Raw genomic sequence first — 18,836 nt, forward strand, 5'->3', positions numbered from 1 at the left:
TGGAACAGGGAGCTCAACACTGGCTGACGAGCTTTCAAAAAGAGGATATCGGCTGTTCCATGTTTTTTTCATTTCTGCTACAGGTGGAAGGCGTTTTCCCAATGTGCTGTCTCTGCCTCTATCTATTGATGGGAAGCTTTTTCTTTTGAAAATTAGACATCTTTGGACTCTCTCATTCTGAGACGGTAGATGTTTTTTTAGACTGATTATTGTAGCATAAGATAGTATATACAGAAATATGGATTCCTCATATGGAACAGGTAACAGCTCATCCATTTTACAGGCCCTGTGTATCTCCCCATCAGCTGGCCGAATGTTTTTGGCTTTATATGTACATGCTCATTATATTTCCTTAATATAATATATCCTGATTTTCTGTCTGAAAAAAAAGAATATATTACAAAAGGAAAAAAGTAAGTGGATCACTCTCAAAGAAATTTCTTATTCAATATAAGTTTTCTTATTCAATTTAAGTACATGTGAGAATGAATATATATATATATATATATGACAAATTCCTTACCAAGTGATAGATTGTTTCAAAATTTTCTACATATTCGACCTTAGCATCTTACACCACAATTTTATAATAATATAATTTTATTAGGATATTTTTTTTTGTTAAAATAGAGATATAAGTGTTATTGGAAATTATTTTGAAATTATATATATATATATATATCTATATCTATATATATATATATATATATATTAAAATTAAAAAAGATTTATTATTATTACAATTAAATATATTAAATAAAATTATCTAAAATATAGGATTTGAAATACAACTAAAGCTAGTGAAACCCTTTGTAACTATGAGATTTTTTGGGTAGAGATGGTATTGAAAAACCCTGCTTCAACAAAATAAAGACCTTGGCCATCACACTTTAATGGAAGGAATAGTTTTTGGAAAGATAAAATAATTGGATTTTATTTTATTATAATAATAATAAATAAAATAATTTAATTTTAAAGTTATTGTTAAGTTAGAAATCAAATTAATGTATGAAATTATTTTTTTTTTTCCATAAGTAATATGATTTCCCACCCAACCATTTAATTATTAAAGTTTATAGAGGTGTACATACTCTAATCTCTTTTGTATTTAAATTTGTGATCTCTTAAAAAAACATATACACAATTAAATAATCACTACAAATTCATTAAATGTCTCTTTAAATTTAGAATATTGTTAGCCTTAGCATTTATAAAACTTGTTCAAAGTACCTATCATTTTGTCATCAAAGCAAATGTAAATATATTAATGCATTCCTCATTTTTCATACTTACAATACTAATATTTTCTACTCTCCACAAATTTTCTATTGTGCACTTGGGAGACCACACTTGTTCTACCAATCAAAATTATTAATTATTAGTTTATTGTGAAAGCAAGTCCCTATGTAATAATAAATACTTTATTTAACATTATATTTTATGTCAATATATCAAATAAATGTATTATTATATCTTATTTAATATTAAATTTTATATTCCACATAGGGGTGAGAAGTTGGACATGATGAAGATGTAGTCCCACCAAACTTACAAAAAAATTAATAAATTTTATAACAATCTATGGTATAATATTAAATTTTATGTTAGTTTATCAAATAAAATAATATAATCTAACTATTAAATTTTTTAATTATATTTTTATAACATTAAATTTTAACTCAATATATTAAATAAATGTTTATTATAATTTATTTAATATTAAATTTTATTAGAATGGGTTGACGGTTAAATATAATAATCCCACTGACGGAAAGCCAAGGATGACACTAATTATATGCAAGTAAGCATTTCAGTTTCCGGCTTCTTGAATTTCATTTAATTGCTTTTAGAATGCGTTGCCTGTTAAATATAATAATCCCACGGACGGAAAGCCAAGGATGACACTAATTATATATGGTACTATATGCAAGTGAGCATTTCAGTTTCCAGCTTCTTCAATTTTATTTAATTGCTTTTAGAATGCGTTGCCTGTTAAATATAATAATCCCACTGAAGGCTGACACTGTAATTATATATGGTACTATATGCAAGTAAGTATTTCAGTTTCCAGCTGGCTTCCTGAATTTCATTTAATTGCTTTTAAAATGCGTTGCCTGTTAAATATAATAATCCCATCGACGGAAAGCAAAGGCTGACGGCAAGGGCTAACCAGCCATATATTGAGTCATAAATGCCCTTGCCATCTATGTATGTGGTGCATGTCAGTGGGATGGCATACATAACTCCGGCGGGCGACCTCGCGTTTCCGGTGACATACGCGGGACCCACCAACGAGGGCCCGCCCGCCCCGTCTCGTTTTTGACTCCGGCGGCCAGCATGTGTTTCCGGTGGAGTATGCGGAGGAGTAGTCGGAGAATGTGTTTCAGGCCGCGTGGGGATGAGCATTGACGCAGATAATTAATTACGTACATTTCTCCGCAGTCCGTCGTTTTACTCGCTGCTCCCAACACCAATCATGAAGCCGCGCGATTCACCGATTTGAATTTGAATTGATTTATCGCGCCAATTTCATTTTCATTTGCAGTCAATATCCGAGGATTGAATCGTGGAGTTTGGGTTGTTTTGTTACAGTGTTGTGGAATCGAGTTTGTTTGAGGTTAAGGAATGGGATGCAATGGACAAAACCTTTATGGGGCACCAGGGCTCTTCTTCCTCAATCACTTTGGATGGGTATGAAGGGTAATTCCCCATGGATATTTCTACGCGGTTATGGATTGCTTCTGCGAGAAGACATGGAGCCACACTCCGCAGTACAAGATCGGATACTGCTAGCAGTGTCCAGAGAAGGTGTCATGGCCCGTGGAATTAGGGCAACGGCCCTCTCCATACTTCAACGCTGGAATGTTTGTTTTTGAGCCGAGTCAGCTGACATTCGACTGCCTTTTGGAAACTCTGATGGCTACTGTGCCAACGCCCTTCGCAGAACAGGTCTGGATCTGTTCTCATTTCAGTGAGGATCATGCACATTTTTGTTTGGTTTACCAGATCTAATTTTGACTAAATTGTGGTATATGTTTTGTAGGATTTCTTGAATATGTATTTTGAGAAGATATACAAGCCCATTCCTCTGGTGTACAATCTGGTTCTAGCCATGATGTGGCGGCATCCCGAGAACGTGGACTTGGACACTGTCAAAGTTGTTCACTACTGTGCTGCTGTAAGCTTTCTTTTCACTGCAAATTTGGGTACGATAGAAACAATATGATTTATATATGAAAGACGAGATAGGTGTTCTGAGCGTACAAGGTTATATTAATGGATGAATGTGGATGTGCAGGGATCAAAGCCGTGGAGGTACAGTGGGGAGGAGGAAAATATGGAGAGGGAAGATATAAAGACGCTGGTGCAGAAATGGTGGGACATATACAATGACCCCTCGTTGGATCACTCGGGATCATGCGACATAATTCCAGATCCAATTTCAGAGTTGGATGGAAAATCAAATGATCTGCAACGAGTGGCTGCTAATTCATTCTTTGCTGCTGCGACGGCAACAAATCCCAACTTAATGCCTGCACCGCCTGCAGCTTAAGAGATTTCAAATTTGCAGAAGTCGCCTGTAGCATAAGATATTTATATATGTATATTTTAATCCACCGGCATAGACGGGGACAATTTGTATATCATACAGAAGATCATACTGTATGTCCTCAAAGATGAGGATATTGCTGTTGCGCTTACAGTTATTGGTTGTAAATTAATCGAATTTATTTAATATTTGTAAATATACAAATTGACATTTGTATGACTGGACGTACATGGTTACTCTTTCGTTTTCTGTAATTCAAAAAATATTTAATTTTCATTTAATTCTGCATCGATATGAAAATATTTACACGCATGCAATGTGACGTAATTATGAATTATTATAAAATTTAGTAAACCCTGATGGCTAGTAAAAGCCAAACTTCACTGGTATCTTTCATCATTAGTCATCAGCAATGTTATATAGTTTTTTGGGTAGGAAAAAGGTGTAATTTTATATATATATATATATATATATATATAGATATATATATATATATATATATATATATATATATATATATATATATGCATTTAAATATGATGATTTATTAGGATTCTAGAAAGAGGGGTTATATAGTCATCGTTTTCCAAAATAACTATAATAAAACTAAATATAAATATCAAAACAATGTTGGTACGTGTAATTGTTATATGAGATAAGTATGAATAAATGGAGATATACTAAAAAGTCTTACAAAATGTTGTTGAAGTATGTGAACTTAAAGAAAATTGTTATATTTAATCAGTTTTATTAATGAATGGTTTATGATAAAATTGATAGAGCTGATCATTTTGTTGTTGTTTTTTGATCTATGAGGTCCCAAAATCCAATCATAATTTTTTTTAGAAAGACTATCTACTCTATTCTCAATTGTAAACATAAACAACAATTTTGAGGATAAGAGTTGTGCATAGTTTGTTGGAACTTGCTCCCAAACCCATTTTTAGAGAAAATAAATGAGTTTCCAAAATATGTAATACAAATCCTCCCCCACATCCAAAAGTGTCTCCTTGCGAAGTCCCATCAAAGAATTCCCAAGGATGAGATCTATCAACGACTGTTGGATTTAGGATTCTATTGTTATTATCTCTTTGGTCCTTCAAGAGAAGGTCATAAACAACTAAAATTTGTGTCGCAAAAACTTCAATGGGAAAGATGTCATCTTCAAAGATAGCTCTATTTCTTGCAAGCCAAACTCCCCAAACTATTAAAAGAGGCAATACTTGATACAATTTGTTCTCCCTCAATGAGTCCACTGAATACATACCTCCATTAACACTTCACCTAACTAAATACCTGCAAATATGAACTTTTTCATAACATATTTCCAAACACCTTTAAAATAAGGACACAGTAAGAATAAATGATTGAGAGATTCTTGAATCATCAACTTTGCATAGGACACATTTGTTTGGGCCTTGAAAACATCTCCTTGTTAAATTCTCCCAAGTTGGGAACTTTAATTTTCCATAAAAGTTCCCACTAGTCCTCATGAACATCCTACAATCTATCAGATATAAGAAAAGCATATCCAAATTTTAGCGTATAAACCCCTTAGGAATCATGGGACCAAACCAACTCATCCTCCTCTTGAGCTAATATGAGATGTGTTGCAGGTAAACTGCCAATGTATCTAATCTAGAAATGATGAAGATGCATGGGTATGCCTAAATGATCTTTCAAAACCCAACCTCGATTCCATAGATTTGTTTGTGCTAGATCTACAATTTGACTCAAGTAAGCGAGGTCATTACCATGTAGATATTCAATCAAATGTTCAAGAAGTCTGTGATCAATATGAATTCCAATCCAAGGATTGAGGCCAACCTTTAAATGTGATCCATCACCCACTTTCCAAGCTAGGCTTGAATCAATCAATAAAAATTACGAGAGAACAACTTTCCAAATGATAAAAACATTGCTTTTCAATTTATTGGGTAAGCAAATCTAGTCCTCTCACTGCATAGGGTGTATATATTAGATATACACCACTTTCGTCCAATGAGAGTGAGTTTTTAGTAATTTCCAACCAACTTTAGTTGCTAAAGCTTTTGAAAAAAAATGTAAGTCCTTTAAACCCTAACCTCCAAAATCTTTAGGAGCAACTATTATTATCTGGATTACCCATGGAAGAATAGATTGATCTGATAAACCTGACCATAAAAGATTACAACGTTTTTTTTATCTTGTTTAATATGCCTTTTGGAATCCAGGAAAGCCACATCCAAGAAACTAATATTGCCTCAAGGACTGATTTAATAAGAAAAAGTCTTCCAGCTCTAGAAAGCCATCTTAAGCTCCAATTTTTAAGCCTTTTTTCAATTTTTTCTATTAACCAAAATCCTTCTGCAAATTTATATGAGTTAGGTTTTAACTTAAATCCAAAATATTTCAATCCCACAACAATCTCATCTGTGACAAAGGGAAACATACCTTGATAAAAATCCATATCTTCAACATTCAACCCACAAATAGATAAAGTAGATTTTGTTATGTTAATCTTAATACCTTTAACAACTTCAAAAGAGCAAGTGCATATTTGATGGTTGTAGAATATCTTCTTGTAACATCACAAAAGATGAGAATGTTATCTACAAATAGTAAATTTGAAGTGAGAAGCCCAAAAAATACACATAATTGTTGGAAATAATACTGAGAGGGGGGGGTGAATCAGTATTATTAATTTCTTTTCAATAAATTATCCAGATTTATGCTTTAAATTATTCTTCCAAAATTGATAATTAACTTGTATGTCAGTACCATAAAATGATGAACAAGAACAGTTAAAAACAGATTGTCACACAACGGAACACCTGATATAAGGTGGAAACCCAATGTGGGTGAAAACCACCTGCTGCAATATGTCTCTGTCTTCTTTCAAATAGAATTTCTTTTACAATGAATTTTTACTGGTGCAGTCCTTTACCAGTACGCAGGCTGCAACCTGCAGAGGGCTACAACCCTCTCTCGTTTTCCAGTCTCTCCTGGAAGGAGCTACAACCCCCTACTTCGTTCAAGGACCACGTTTCATTAATTTTCAGACTGGATCCAAGAAGATCAAATGGTCATCAAGTATAAACAAATCTTCAGAATTACCCAGGCATTAGATCAATATATATTTTCTTTATACAACATATCTTTCAAAATCACCCAAGCGCCAACCCAAGCACTATATCAAAATATAAATAAATGCTCGATCTGGTCACCCATTAAAACAGAGGTTGTTTATGCCGAAATCAGAACACAATGCAGAAGATATACATATAACAGTGCACCCGGAGGCTAGGCACAAGACAAACCCAATATGCGCACCCAGAACCTGAACTGCAATACACCTGAAGCAATGCGATTTCTCTCGAAGAAATGTCTGAACTTCAAGCCTGCGATCCTTTGCTCTGTTCTACGCGCATTCTCCTTGATCAGTAATTGCTCCTTAACCGATCACAAGAATGCCAATCAATTCTCCCTTAAGATCTTCAATTCATAATCAATGCGTTGCCAAAGGATCTCTTTTCTTCTTATATAGTCATGATTTTGATAAAACCATGAGTCGAAACCAGAGGATCCGAAATCCTGTGGCGCAACTGTTTTGACCGATCTCTTAAGAAAAAGGCTTAAGCGGGAAAACGATGAAAACGGTCCAAACAAAAAAAGGCGGACTTTAAACTGAATGAACCCATAATAATACTATATCGGGTCCGCTTCTCATCGCTACCAGCGCATGCCCATATCATGGCCTATTCCCGACGTCCGATCCGATGGATCGGATGCGACATGCCCATTAACCAGCCTTTATATATATATCGGGTCCGCTGTTTTCATCGCTATCGGAAATTTGAAGTGGAAGGCTTTTATAAACTGTGCGATCACCGCGGATGCGATGTTATTATAAAATCCCTTTAAAGCTTCCATCGGGTCCGCCACCTCTTATCGCAATCGGAGGATTGGGGTGGACGACCCTATATACATTGCGACATTCTGCGAATGCGATATTATTATAAACCACATTTGAAATGCCATCGGGTCCATATGTTATCGCAATGGATTACCACGAATGCGATGTTAATATATGCTGCCTTTAATGCTTCCATCGGGTCCGCCACCTCTTATCGCAATCAGAGGATTGGGGTGGGCAACCCTTTATGCATTGCGATATACTGCGGATGCAATATTATTATAAACCAAAAGCGATATGCCGTCGGGTCCAATGCATACATGCTATTGATTATTATGTAATACATACATACATATACATATACATATACATATACATATACATATACATATACATATATATATGGGTTTTAAGTGCCCAAACACCTCCCGATAGTATTAATGAATGCATATATGGGATTTGATCACCCGAACAACTCCCGATAGAGTTAAACCATGCATCCAAGGGTTATATAGGCCCGATTCCTCCCGATAACTGCTTCTTTGGCATATATAAGTGAGATGTTCGTCTATGAGAGGGTTGCCATCAAGTACAACACATGCATCACAATGCCAACAATAATCCTTTCAAAGAACCACTTCTTTTAGCCTCCCAAGAATTTGACTTAATCCTTTAGTGACCAATAAAAATAGAAGAGGTGATAATTGACATCAAACTTGCCGAAAGACCTCTTTGAGCATGAAAGAAAGGTGAGGTTGATCATGGGTTGATCAATTTATCAGAACAATGAAGGAAATAAAGGTTATGTAGCTCATAATCCAGTTTACAATTGGAATACTAAACCCCAGATGTGTAAGTAAGAGACAAATATAGATCCAACTTACTCGATCATATACTTTTGAAAGGTAAATCTTTAGAATTGCACCTTTGATATTCCTTAATTTTAGACTATGTAGTCCTTCCTCGGCTACTCCAATAGCTTCATGGATCTGACACCCTTCAAGGAAGCTAAACTACTCTTTTGATATCGCTTTAGATAAGATTGGCTTTAAATGATGGGCAATGACCTTATATACACAATCACATAGAGATATGTGTTGAAACTCGTCAAAAGTAGTAGGGTTGTCTACTTTTGGAATTTAAGCGATAAAAGTACTATTAAATGAATATAGAACCAACCCTGTAGTTCATAATTTTTCGACAACACAAAGAATATCATCTCCAATTAGTTCATAAAAAGCAATGAAAATTTTCACTCACCACTTGTCAAGACCAAGACTCTTGTCCTTTTGAAAAATTGAGAACACCTCTTTTAATTCTTCAGATGTCATTTCCTCCATTATAGGCGCATTCTTTACATTATTTGAAAAACTAGGAAAAAAGAAGGCAATCACACAACTTCTGTTATCATTGCTTATCGAGGTTATTTAAACAAGGATTCAAAATGAGACTTTCCCATATTTGCAAGATCTTCAAACAAAGAGGCTCTATTACCTTCTAGGTCATGCAGTTCCCATATAGTATTTGTAGATTTCTTGCCTTTTGCAACATTATGAATTTTTTTTGTATTGTCATCTCTTGCCATAAGCCAAACAATACTACTCTTAAGTCTCCAAGTAGCTTCTTGTTCATACAATTTTTTTTTTTTTCTAGATTCCAGCTGAACAAGTCTATCCTTTGTATTCTCCGTGAGATAACCCTCAGAAGCTTCATCAATGATAAGGATGAGACTATCTTCTATTGCTCTTAATTCTTCAATGTACCTTTGACAGGACATCATTGCATGGTCAGTCCATATTGCTTCTATAAATCAATTTAGCAACTTCAAAATAGATTCTGACTGAGAAGGACAGTGCCACAAAATTTGGCAAGATGGGAATTTGGAAATTCATTATAGAGTATAACAAATGATTGTGCGAGTTTGATATTTTTTTACAATCAATTAGGAATATGTGGTGAGGACTTCATTTTTTTTCTTAAATTAATTAAATTTAATATAACAAGGGTATTGTTTTTTATGTGAAAATATATGTAAAGTTGGAGATAATCGTAATTGGTATAAAATATAGTTATATGTTTTTTTTTTTTAAAGATATTCTTTGGATTATGAGAACATAACATTTAAGTGTAACAAATGATATTTTTTAGGATATTTATAATTTGCTTGATGCTATGTTTTAGATAATTTTTTATTAGGAAAAAAAGAAACCAAATCAAAATCAAAGAGATAATTTTGTCTAAATGAATTGAATTTAGATATTAGCTTTAGTCAAAATGAGGTAAATTATTGGGGAATCCACTTCTTTCTTGAGTGATAAAGTTGAAGATATATATAGAGGACTTTCCTCCTCAAGGGGGTTGTAGCTATTGCTCCATTAGTGGAACAAAAATGCATCATGAAACTATTACATCTTATTTAAATACAAAAATGGATCTTTTTAAGGACTTTGATCACTCTCCTTCTAAGAGGGCTTCCCTCTGTGGAACAATATCTTATTACATTCATCCATAAAGGAGCATTTAAAATTGTGAAAATAAAGTCAATGAATTGTAAGTATTGGGAAGGGGGTGTAGGGTATTGGGTTTGGGGGGTGTTGGGGGGGGAGAGGAGGCGGGGTGGTTATTGGTATTGGCAGAATAAAAGAGCATCTCTAGTAAAAATAAGGGGTATTTTTACTTGGAGCGATTCATATTGTGGAGCAATACCTTATTAAAGGGACATTTAAAATTGCGAAAAATAAAGTCAACATAATGGTATTGGGGGGTGATGTAGGGTATCAAGGGGTGTATAGATATTAGAGGTTGATGTAGGGTATCGAGGGGTGTATAGATATTGGAGGGTGATGTAGAGAATTAAGGGGTCTATAGGTATTGGGGAGTGATATAGGGCATCGATGGGTGTATATGTTTGGGGGTATAAAAGGGGTTATATAGTAAAATGTAGCATCCAAAGCATAACCACCTCCAAGCATAATGTAGCATCCCCATTTAATGCTCTGCATGCAAAGCATTAAACCCATAGCTATGGGTATGATGTTTTAGTGTTCCATCAAACCCATAGCCAGGAATTCTCATAATTTTTTCTTCCCATAAGAAATGAATCACTGTGTTCAAATAATTATTGGGTTCCATCATATTGGCATTCATCAGATCTATGCTTCCACCATCTGACATAAACTTAATTCGTTCAATAGTGTACCAAATCGATACTTAACATTCTTCCATAACTTAGATTGCATATCTAGCCACACCTATGAGGTGACCAACCAACTGATCGTCTGCTAGATGTTTTTCATGTCGATGCTTTAAATTTGACGCATTAACACATCAGCAAAGCGGGAGGGGAGGTTTTGCCATTGTGCACCTGTTACAAGGGAGAAAATTTAAGACTTTAAAATTTATAACAAAAGTTGATTAATAAGGCCAAAAAACTTGTGTTTTCTACCATGAATATCATTTAGACTCTAGCATATTTATTGGGGCTATTATGTCAATGATTTGACAAGCTTAAATTGACATAATTAAATAATCCAATATAGAAGATGAGGGTGGAGCCATGGAATGAACATCATTCTGCCTTTGCTTAGCCAAATCACTAATGACTCATCTAAGATCAACGATTTCTGATTCAAGAGAAGAATTATATGGTTTTTCGTGTTTCAATTTGTCGAGCCAAGGAATATGAGTCGTGAATCATATTGATATTGCATTGATGAAAATAGAATTATATAACATACAAGAGTGACCCTTTATTTCATCTTCCAAGGTTGATTCCTTTTATAACTACTCATATTTCCTTTTATTTACATATTTACAAGTTATCTAACCAATCCCAAAGGATTAGGTGTATAACATTCCCCCCCCTAATTTGAAGGGGTGTTTGTGAGTCGACATGATTTTATATCAATTTAGTGTTTGTAAACTTTGAAGCACACTAAAGTATGTAATATGAGTTAAGTTAGATTATTTGTCACTTCTAAATCAAAACTAACAACTCAATTCAAGAATCATGAAACAAAACTCTTAACATATTCACACAAGCTTGTAATGAAATCACTCTTACTTGATTTAAGAATACTTCAAACTAGGCATATACTATGATCTCTCACACAAATCCAACTTCTCTATGCAATCATCTCAAAAATTCCAAGTTTTCACTCAAATGATGGGAAAATGATCAAAGGGGTTTTCAATCAAAAAGGATAACTAATGCACTAGGGCCTTCCTTCTTGGTGGAGGCAAGTGGACATTCTGACAATCTTTTACTCAACTTAGTTAATATAGAGCCAATACTAGTTATAGGGATGAGAATGCACTACAACCTTCCTCATCTATGAGAGTGAAGATGAGTGGTTGCTCATAGTCTTCTACTCATCTCTTTAACTAGCATGTACTTGAATCATCATTCTATTCTAGAAGAGAAGTAAATGAAAGCAAAGAACTATGGTGTTTGAAAGGTTTAAGGTAAAAAGACAATTTTCAAGAGGTTGGGGCCTTCTTCTCTTAGAAAATTGGTGAATGGCACTCTCACTGCCTTGATTACTTTTATCAATTAGGCTAATTTTCAAACAACAGCTCGCATATAATAATAAAAAATAAAAAATGATACTGAAATCTATGGCTATGCAAAAATATAAATTCATTGATGCACTGGAATTATCACGTAGCTCTTCAAACGTAACTATGATATCTATGAGAATCAAGCCAAATATAACAAGCCAATGAAGCCAATATATATTTAACATAATGAAACCTTACTCATCAAAAAATGCTAATAAAATCTAAGCATGTTCAATCAATATATAATATGATAACTAATTTCTAATTAAAATTTAAATACCTAATATGGTTCCTCTCTTTTCGACCTCATCAAAATGAATACTTTCAAGTGTTTTGGTGAGCCATTTTGGGGGACCTTTTTGAGATGGTCTAGGTTTCTTCAGTGATCGCTATGGGGTTGCATCAATATTGAACCTTCCAATCCTCTCAATCACATCACTTAAAAGAGTCCTCTTGATCAATTACATTTATTAGATTAAATTTAAATTAGATATTTAAATTTTAATTAAAATTTCCTTATAAAGTAACTTATAATTAAAAATTCCTTATAACATCACTTATAAACGTATAGTTCATTTTTACTAAAACTATTTACTAATACAAAATTAATCAATTATTATTTAAAATTTTTGAAAAATTAAAATAAAATAAATACAAATGTTTATCTACAATTTAAAAATAAAAAATAAAACAAACTATTAAATAATAATAGTAATAATTTTTATTAATTTTATTTTTATAATTAAAATAATATCATTTACATAAAATAATTTTATAATTTACTATGAATCCACTTTATCATCTCCACAAAACATAATTAAAAATTAAATTAAATATGATGGTTAGTTTTTTATTTCCCATATATATATATATATGCCACCTATTTTAGAATAAAATAAAAAACAACTAATTGTTAGCTTTTTATACCTCAAATAAAATTTTAAAACAGTGAAATGTACCAAACAAACCACTAATTTAAAAATAAAAAACAATTCATGGAGAGGCTTACAAAATTAGCAGAACTTTCAAAATCAGCAGGTTTAATTATTGGCTTCCCTTTAAGTCCGACTTTACTAACTTTGACTTGAGGGTAACTCAATTATAAATTTCAAAATATTTCCTAATTGAATTGACAAGAATGAAATTGGACTATTTTATTTGCATTTTAAATATACAATTAAAAAAAAATCTCAAATTTTATCACTTGTTATAACAGATTGGCCCCGTCGTTTTAATAATAAGAATACTAAATAATATTACAAATCCACATAAATATCTTGATCAAAAGGATTACCTCTCACGTAAATTTATTCCTTCTCATATAAAAATTCAAATGATTTTGTAGACATTGTCGACTACTTTCTTATAAGTTAAGCGACAATGTATGGGACAGACTAGAAGGTGGATTGCACAGTGGAAGTGCTAAGGCCTTCTCAGGAAAAAACCTGAAAAAATCTCTGTAGATTCCTTGCCAATGTGGGCTTCAACCAAACTACACACAAAGCTCTTGAATAAATTGGATTTCACACAACTAAACATTTTTGGGTTCTTAATATACTCTTCAAAATCTTCCTCACGCATACTCGGCACCCTCTCGCACACTTTAAACTCTCAATCTCAAAAGCTCCACACTTATTTACCGTTTTTCTAAGCTCATCTGCATTCGGAAAATACCATGGAATATTTTAAAAGTCTCTCAAATCTCTTCCAATAATCCCCTGCAATCGATATCACAACACCAAAAGATTAATACCATTAATATTTTCATTCTCAGTCCACATTGTTAACTATAAATGATTTGATAAGAATTTAAGACTTATTTTTTGTCATCTTCCCTGTGTCACCAATTCATCTCATGCATCTTCAAAGTCTGGCCACAAAATTCTCCTCCCACAGAGACTTGTTTTGCAGGAGGCCAAGTGTCTGGCCTCCCCATCATACACAAGAAGAGCATGCTTCTTGCGGCCATCTCCCGAGCTCTGCACTTTATGAGAACGTTGAGATCATTGTTAGATTACTTTGAATACGCCTCTGCAATATCCTACCCACATTTGTTGATACAAACTCTTCCATTATTAAATAAGATCAAACCCTTCATCACAACATCTGAGGCACCTGCAATAAGGAGCTTGGCAATCCAACCATCTCAAGCAACTTCCAACATGTGAATTACCCTTCATACCCATCCAAAGTGATTGAGGAAGAAGAGCCCTGGTGCCCCATAAAGGTTTTGTCCATTGCATCCCATTCCTTAACCTCAAACAGACTCGATTCCACAACACTGTAACAAAACAACCCAAACTCCATGATTCAATCCTCGGATATTGACTGCAAATGAAAATGAAATTGGCGGGATAAATCAATTCAAATTCAAATCGGTGAATCGCGCGGCTTCATGATTGGTGTTGGGAGCAGCGAGTAAAACGACGGACTGCTGAGAAATGTACGTAATTAATTATCTGCGTCAATGCTCATCCCCACGCGGCCTGAAACACATTCTCCAACTACTCCTCCGCATACTCCACCGGAAACACATGCGGGCCGCCGGAGTCAAAAACGAGACGGGGCGGGCGGGTCCTCGTTAGTGGGTCCTGCGTATGTCACCGGAAACGCGAGGTCGCCCGCCGGAGTTATGTTATGTATGCCATCCCATTGACATGCACCACATACATAGATGGCAAGGGCATTTATGACTCAATATATCGCTGGTTAGCCCTTGCCAAGGCTGACACTGTAATTATATATGGTACAAGCCAAGGCTGACACTGTAATTATATATGGTACTATATGCAAGTATTTCAGTTTCCAGCTTGTTCAATTTCATTTAATTGCTTTAGAATGCGTTGCCACTGACGGAAAGCCAAGGCTGACACTGTAATTATATATGGTACTATATGCAAGTAAGCATTTCAGTTTCCAGCTTCTTGAATTTCGTTTAATTGCTTTTAGAATGCGTTGCCTGTTAAATATAATAATCCCACTGACGGAAAAGAAAGCCAAGGCTGACACTGCAATTATATATCGTACTATATGCAGGTAAGGCAATAGAAGAATTGCATAAGACAATAGAGGATACCTAATGAAATGGCGTAGCATTTGAAATTTTGTTCTGGAACGGTGTCAGACTCATAATCTGTAAATTTGACTGGAACCTTATATTATTTCCATCTCTCATCAAATATTTTTACCAGATACATAAACAAAGCTTCTAATATCAATATGATGCTCTGGCCCTGCTCACAAATCTCACGATCTCATTACACTAAGAAATCTGAGAAAGTTTGCAGCTAAATTCAAAGCAAAGTTTCACAATCCTACCAATAAGAAGTGTATACAACTTGGATGGGTGAGACGGTATAAAAATTTTACTTCTTTTTAGATGAACAAAAGTTTAAATGCGTCTCATGGTGGTACCTAATTCAATTGGACTAAACGAAGTTGTAACTTCAAATTCTTCGACCAGGTCAACTTCATTTTAATTGGGCCAGTAATTACATCTGCAGTTAAAAAAATCGCATATTAAAATAAATGGTTACATAGAAATAAGCCATAGCATTAATTCTACATGATTACAAAAAATAGTCGAGAGAGTTAATCCAAATGATTGCAGACAAATCATTATAATCCCAATAATAATAGTAATAATCAAAAGTTTTGGAAAAATACGGAAGTAGTTTGCACAAAATTACATGTAAGATAATGAGGCCGCCAACGGACTACAAATAAAAGAAACACAGCCATAAGCGAGAATGCGACATAAATATACAGTGTATTGGAAACCTAATGCAGACTTCCCCGTTGTAGGAACAACTCTGCAGTTTACAGAACATAAATCTACAGTATTGGAAACCTAATGCTTAATACCAAATTTACTCTCTACCAAGAAACTGAGAGAGGCATCATGGCCACACTTCCTAAACGCTCCGGGCAGCCGGCCTCTTCCGCCTCAGCCACGTCTCGGCATAACTCCATTGACTAGTTTAGAAGCAAGCACATGTTCATGCCATGCATGACGTTTGATGGCGTGCATAGCACATGTTCATGCCACGCATGATGTTTGATGGTCTACGCTGGTCCTGTCAGCGCGTCACATCTCAGCAAACGTCATGGGCATACCATGGTTATCTGTTTGTGAGTCTTAAATGCTTGCATTCAATGTATCTTATAGCCTTGTACTAATACTGTCTTAAATGCTTGCATTCAATGTATCTTATAGCCTTGTAAATGGAGTGGTTTTTAAAGAGATTTTTTGGAAGCTTTTTCTGTGGGTTTTTCTGGTCAAAATCCGGCAGCAATTTATCGAAATCGCAAGTTTGATCGCTAAGGCGTGCACTTATTGGTTTGTTAATTTTTTTAGTATTATTAAATATTATATTGTATTTTTTTAACATGTGAGAAAATTGATCATAATTGATTTGTCAAATTAGTAAAGAAGACAATTATTTATGTCTGTTAACAATTAATGCTAGTGGACTCATCATGGTTAATCAAGCAAAACCAGGTTATCTGGAGCTAGGTAGGTTTTCACTCTTACGAGATGCTTCTAGATCCTGGGTTGTTAACCTAGATCTTGGATTGCTAACCTCTTTCCTTATGTCCTAGGAAGACTAACTCTTAGCCAAACAAAAGTAGTTTAAATTATTAATTTATTTATTAAACATTATATTATTTTTATTTAATAAATAATAATAAATTTAAATAAAATAATACAATTATTACTATTTACTATTAGTGTGATATTTAAGTAATTTATATAAACATATTATTTATATGAATAGTTTTGTGTTAGTTTGTGTAATGTTTTAGGTGAACACTTATCATTAGAAGTTTAATAATAATCAAATAAATAACATAAGTTTGCCATTAATAAGTTAAATGACAAAATTAATTAAAAAGGGAAGTCAGAACAACCATTAGAGGAAAAGCCACAGTCAAAAATCAAATAATTTTTTTTGAATGAACTAAAATAATTGATAAAACAAAATCACAAAAAGATAAAAGATTAAAGTCAAATTAATAAATTATTTATAAAAATCATAAAATCTATTAATATTATAACAATAGGCTAAGAAAGAGAAATATATATGAAGAGGTTATATATATATATATATATATATATAGAATATAAGTTATCTGAATGGAAGTTTTTGTGAGTAGAGTTATTAGATTTGTCTTCCTATCCATCACATAATTCTTTTAGATTGTCAGACATTTTGAGGATAGAGATTTGATCCAATAGAGTTATTCAAAGATCTGTATTCCTTAAATCTTTTAGATAATCAAGTTAATGTGGTTCATTTTGACGAGGATTTCATGAAGACAATTTCATCCAATAGGGCATAGAAGCAATTTGATTAATAGGGGATAAATTCCTACAAGTTCAATGATTAGGTCAAAGGTAAAAAAACATAACTAATACTAATAAATAAATAAAAGAATGATGTAAGATAAAAGGTCAAAGAAAAATAAATAAAATAAAAATAATTAATTAATTAAGAAAAGTCTTAGCCCACGCTTTTCAAACCAACAAGTGTGGTTCATCATTAGTCTCTTCATCTGGTCGGTCATCATCTAGTCTTGATGTGAACCACACTCGTTGGTTCCAAAAGAGCCAGCCAAAAAATTCTCTTCCAGGTTAATAATATCGTTCAATAATATTAATTAAATTACTATAATAAAATATTAATATAGATAAATAAATAATGTTGTTGAGAACTTCAGTAACCTATGTATTTTGTTTAAAGAAATTTCAGTGAACACTTCACCTATCTTCAAACAAAATACACAGGTTACTAAAAGTTCTCAAGAGCATTATGCTACTCATTGTAGAAATATACATGTTATAAATAAATATATATTTAAAGTTAAGTCAAAAGAATATTATTAAAGCAATTATTCATTTGGAAAGCTTATTTGGAAAGTTTAATAATGTTATTGGAAAGTTTAATAATATTCTCTAAGCTTATTTCTCTAAGCTTATTATGAGCTTGGAAAGCTTATTATGAGCTTGAAAACAATTGTAAGTCAATCGTTCTTTACATTTGGAGTAAAAAATGCAAGGAAAATTTTAAGGATGGAAAATTTTCTTGAAGTTTAAAACATTGGCGAATCTCACTAATCCCTAATATGCAAACTATAAATTTTTAATGATATATTTGAAAAATTATTCAAATTTATAATGATTTTATATATGGTCTCTATATAATGTTGGCGATTTTTAAGGTAAAATAATTTTATATTCTAAAATTTGGGCGAATCATCTTTTATAAAAATTGGAAATTGGCGAATCGTTTTTTGGAAAAATCATGGAAAATTAGCCCACTGGGCGAACATTAGCCCCTAAAATTTTCCATGAAAAAATGTTCCTCTTTGAGACTCTCATCACCCTTGTTACCTTATACGTATGTCAAGCTTGGGGGTGCATTATATCCAGGGAGTCGTGGAGAAAGATTGAGATGATCCATAAGAAATTCATAACCTATAACCTCAAGATCAAGGGAAATATTCTCTATCTTATCCTCTTGATCGAATCTGGCATACCCCCCATTGAAAGTGCAGCTATGTTTACATATCTGATGTATAAGAAGAAGCTTCACAATATGGAATCCAAGAGGCTCCCAAACATTGCTTCTAACTTTAGTCAAAACCCCCTCCCGTGCCTCAAGCGCGAGTGGCATCAAGATGCTTAGTTTTGGCTAAACCTTTGGGGGATTAAGGAGGAGATCATCATGGGAAGCAAGGAGAGTATCAAAGATACTATTACCTCCAGTTTTAAGGACAAGATGTGGGATGCTAAGGAGTTGGAGGGTAAAAGGAATGTAAGGTACTATA

General features: G+C 33.5%; 1 protein-coding gene and 1 pseudogene across 1 annotated transcript; one reads left to right on the forward strand and one right to left on the reverse strand.

Annotated features, from left to right (window-relative positions):
- Nucleotides 1–2,734: 2,734 nt before the first annotated feature.
- LOC149210492 (galactinol synthase 4-like) lies at nt 2,735–3,773 on the forward strand. Its single transcript, XM_089394434.1, has 3 exons — nt 2,735–2,949; nt 3,044–3,178; nt 3,299–3,773. Exons 1-3 carry the CDS (start codon nt 2,863–2,865, stop codon nt 3,551–3,553), a joined length of 477 nt encoding a protein of 158 aa, XP_089250560.1. The 5' UTR covers nt 2,735–2,862; the 3' UTR covers nt 3,554–3,773.
- A 9,595-nt stretch (nt 3,774–13,368) lies between these two features.
- On the reverse strand, nt 13,369–15,977 carry LOC149210493 (gibberellic acid methyltransferase 1-like; annotated as a pseudogene).
- Between the last annotated feature and the right edge of the window lie 2,859 nt (nt 15,978–18,836).

This window comes from Pinus tabuliformis, chromosome 1_2 (genome assembly GCF_031772625.1).
Source record: "Pinus tabuliformis cultivar Carrire ecotype Pingquan chromosome 1_2, CPIR1, whole genome shotgun sequence".
NCBI classification, from domain to species: domain Eukaryota; kingdom Viridiplantae; phylum Streptophyta; class Pinopsida; order Pinales; family Pinaceae; genus Pinus; species Pinus tabuliformis.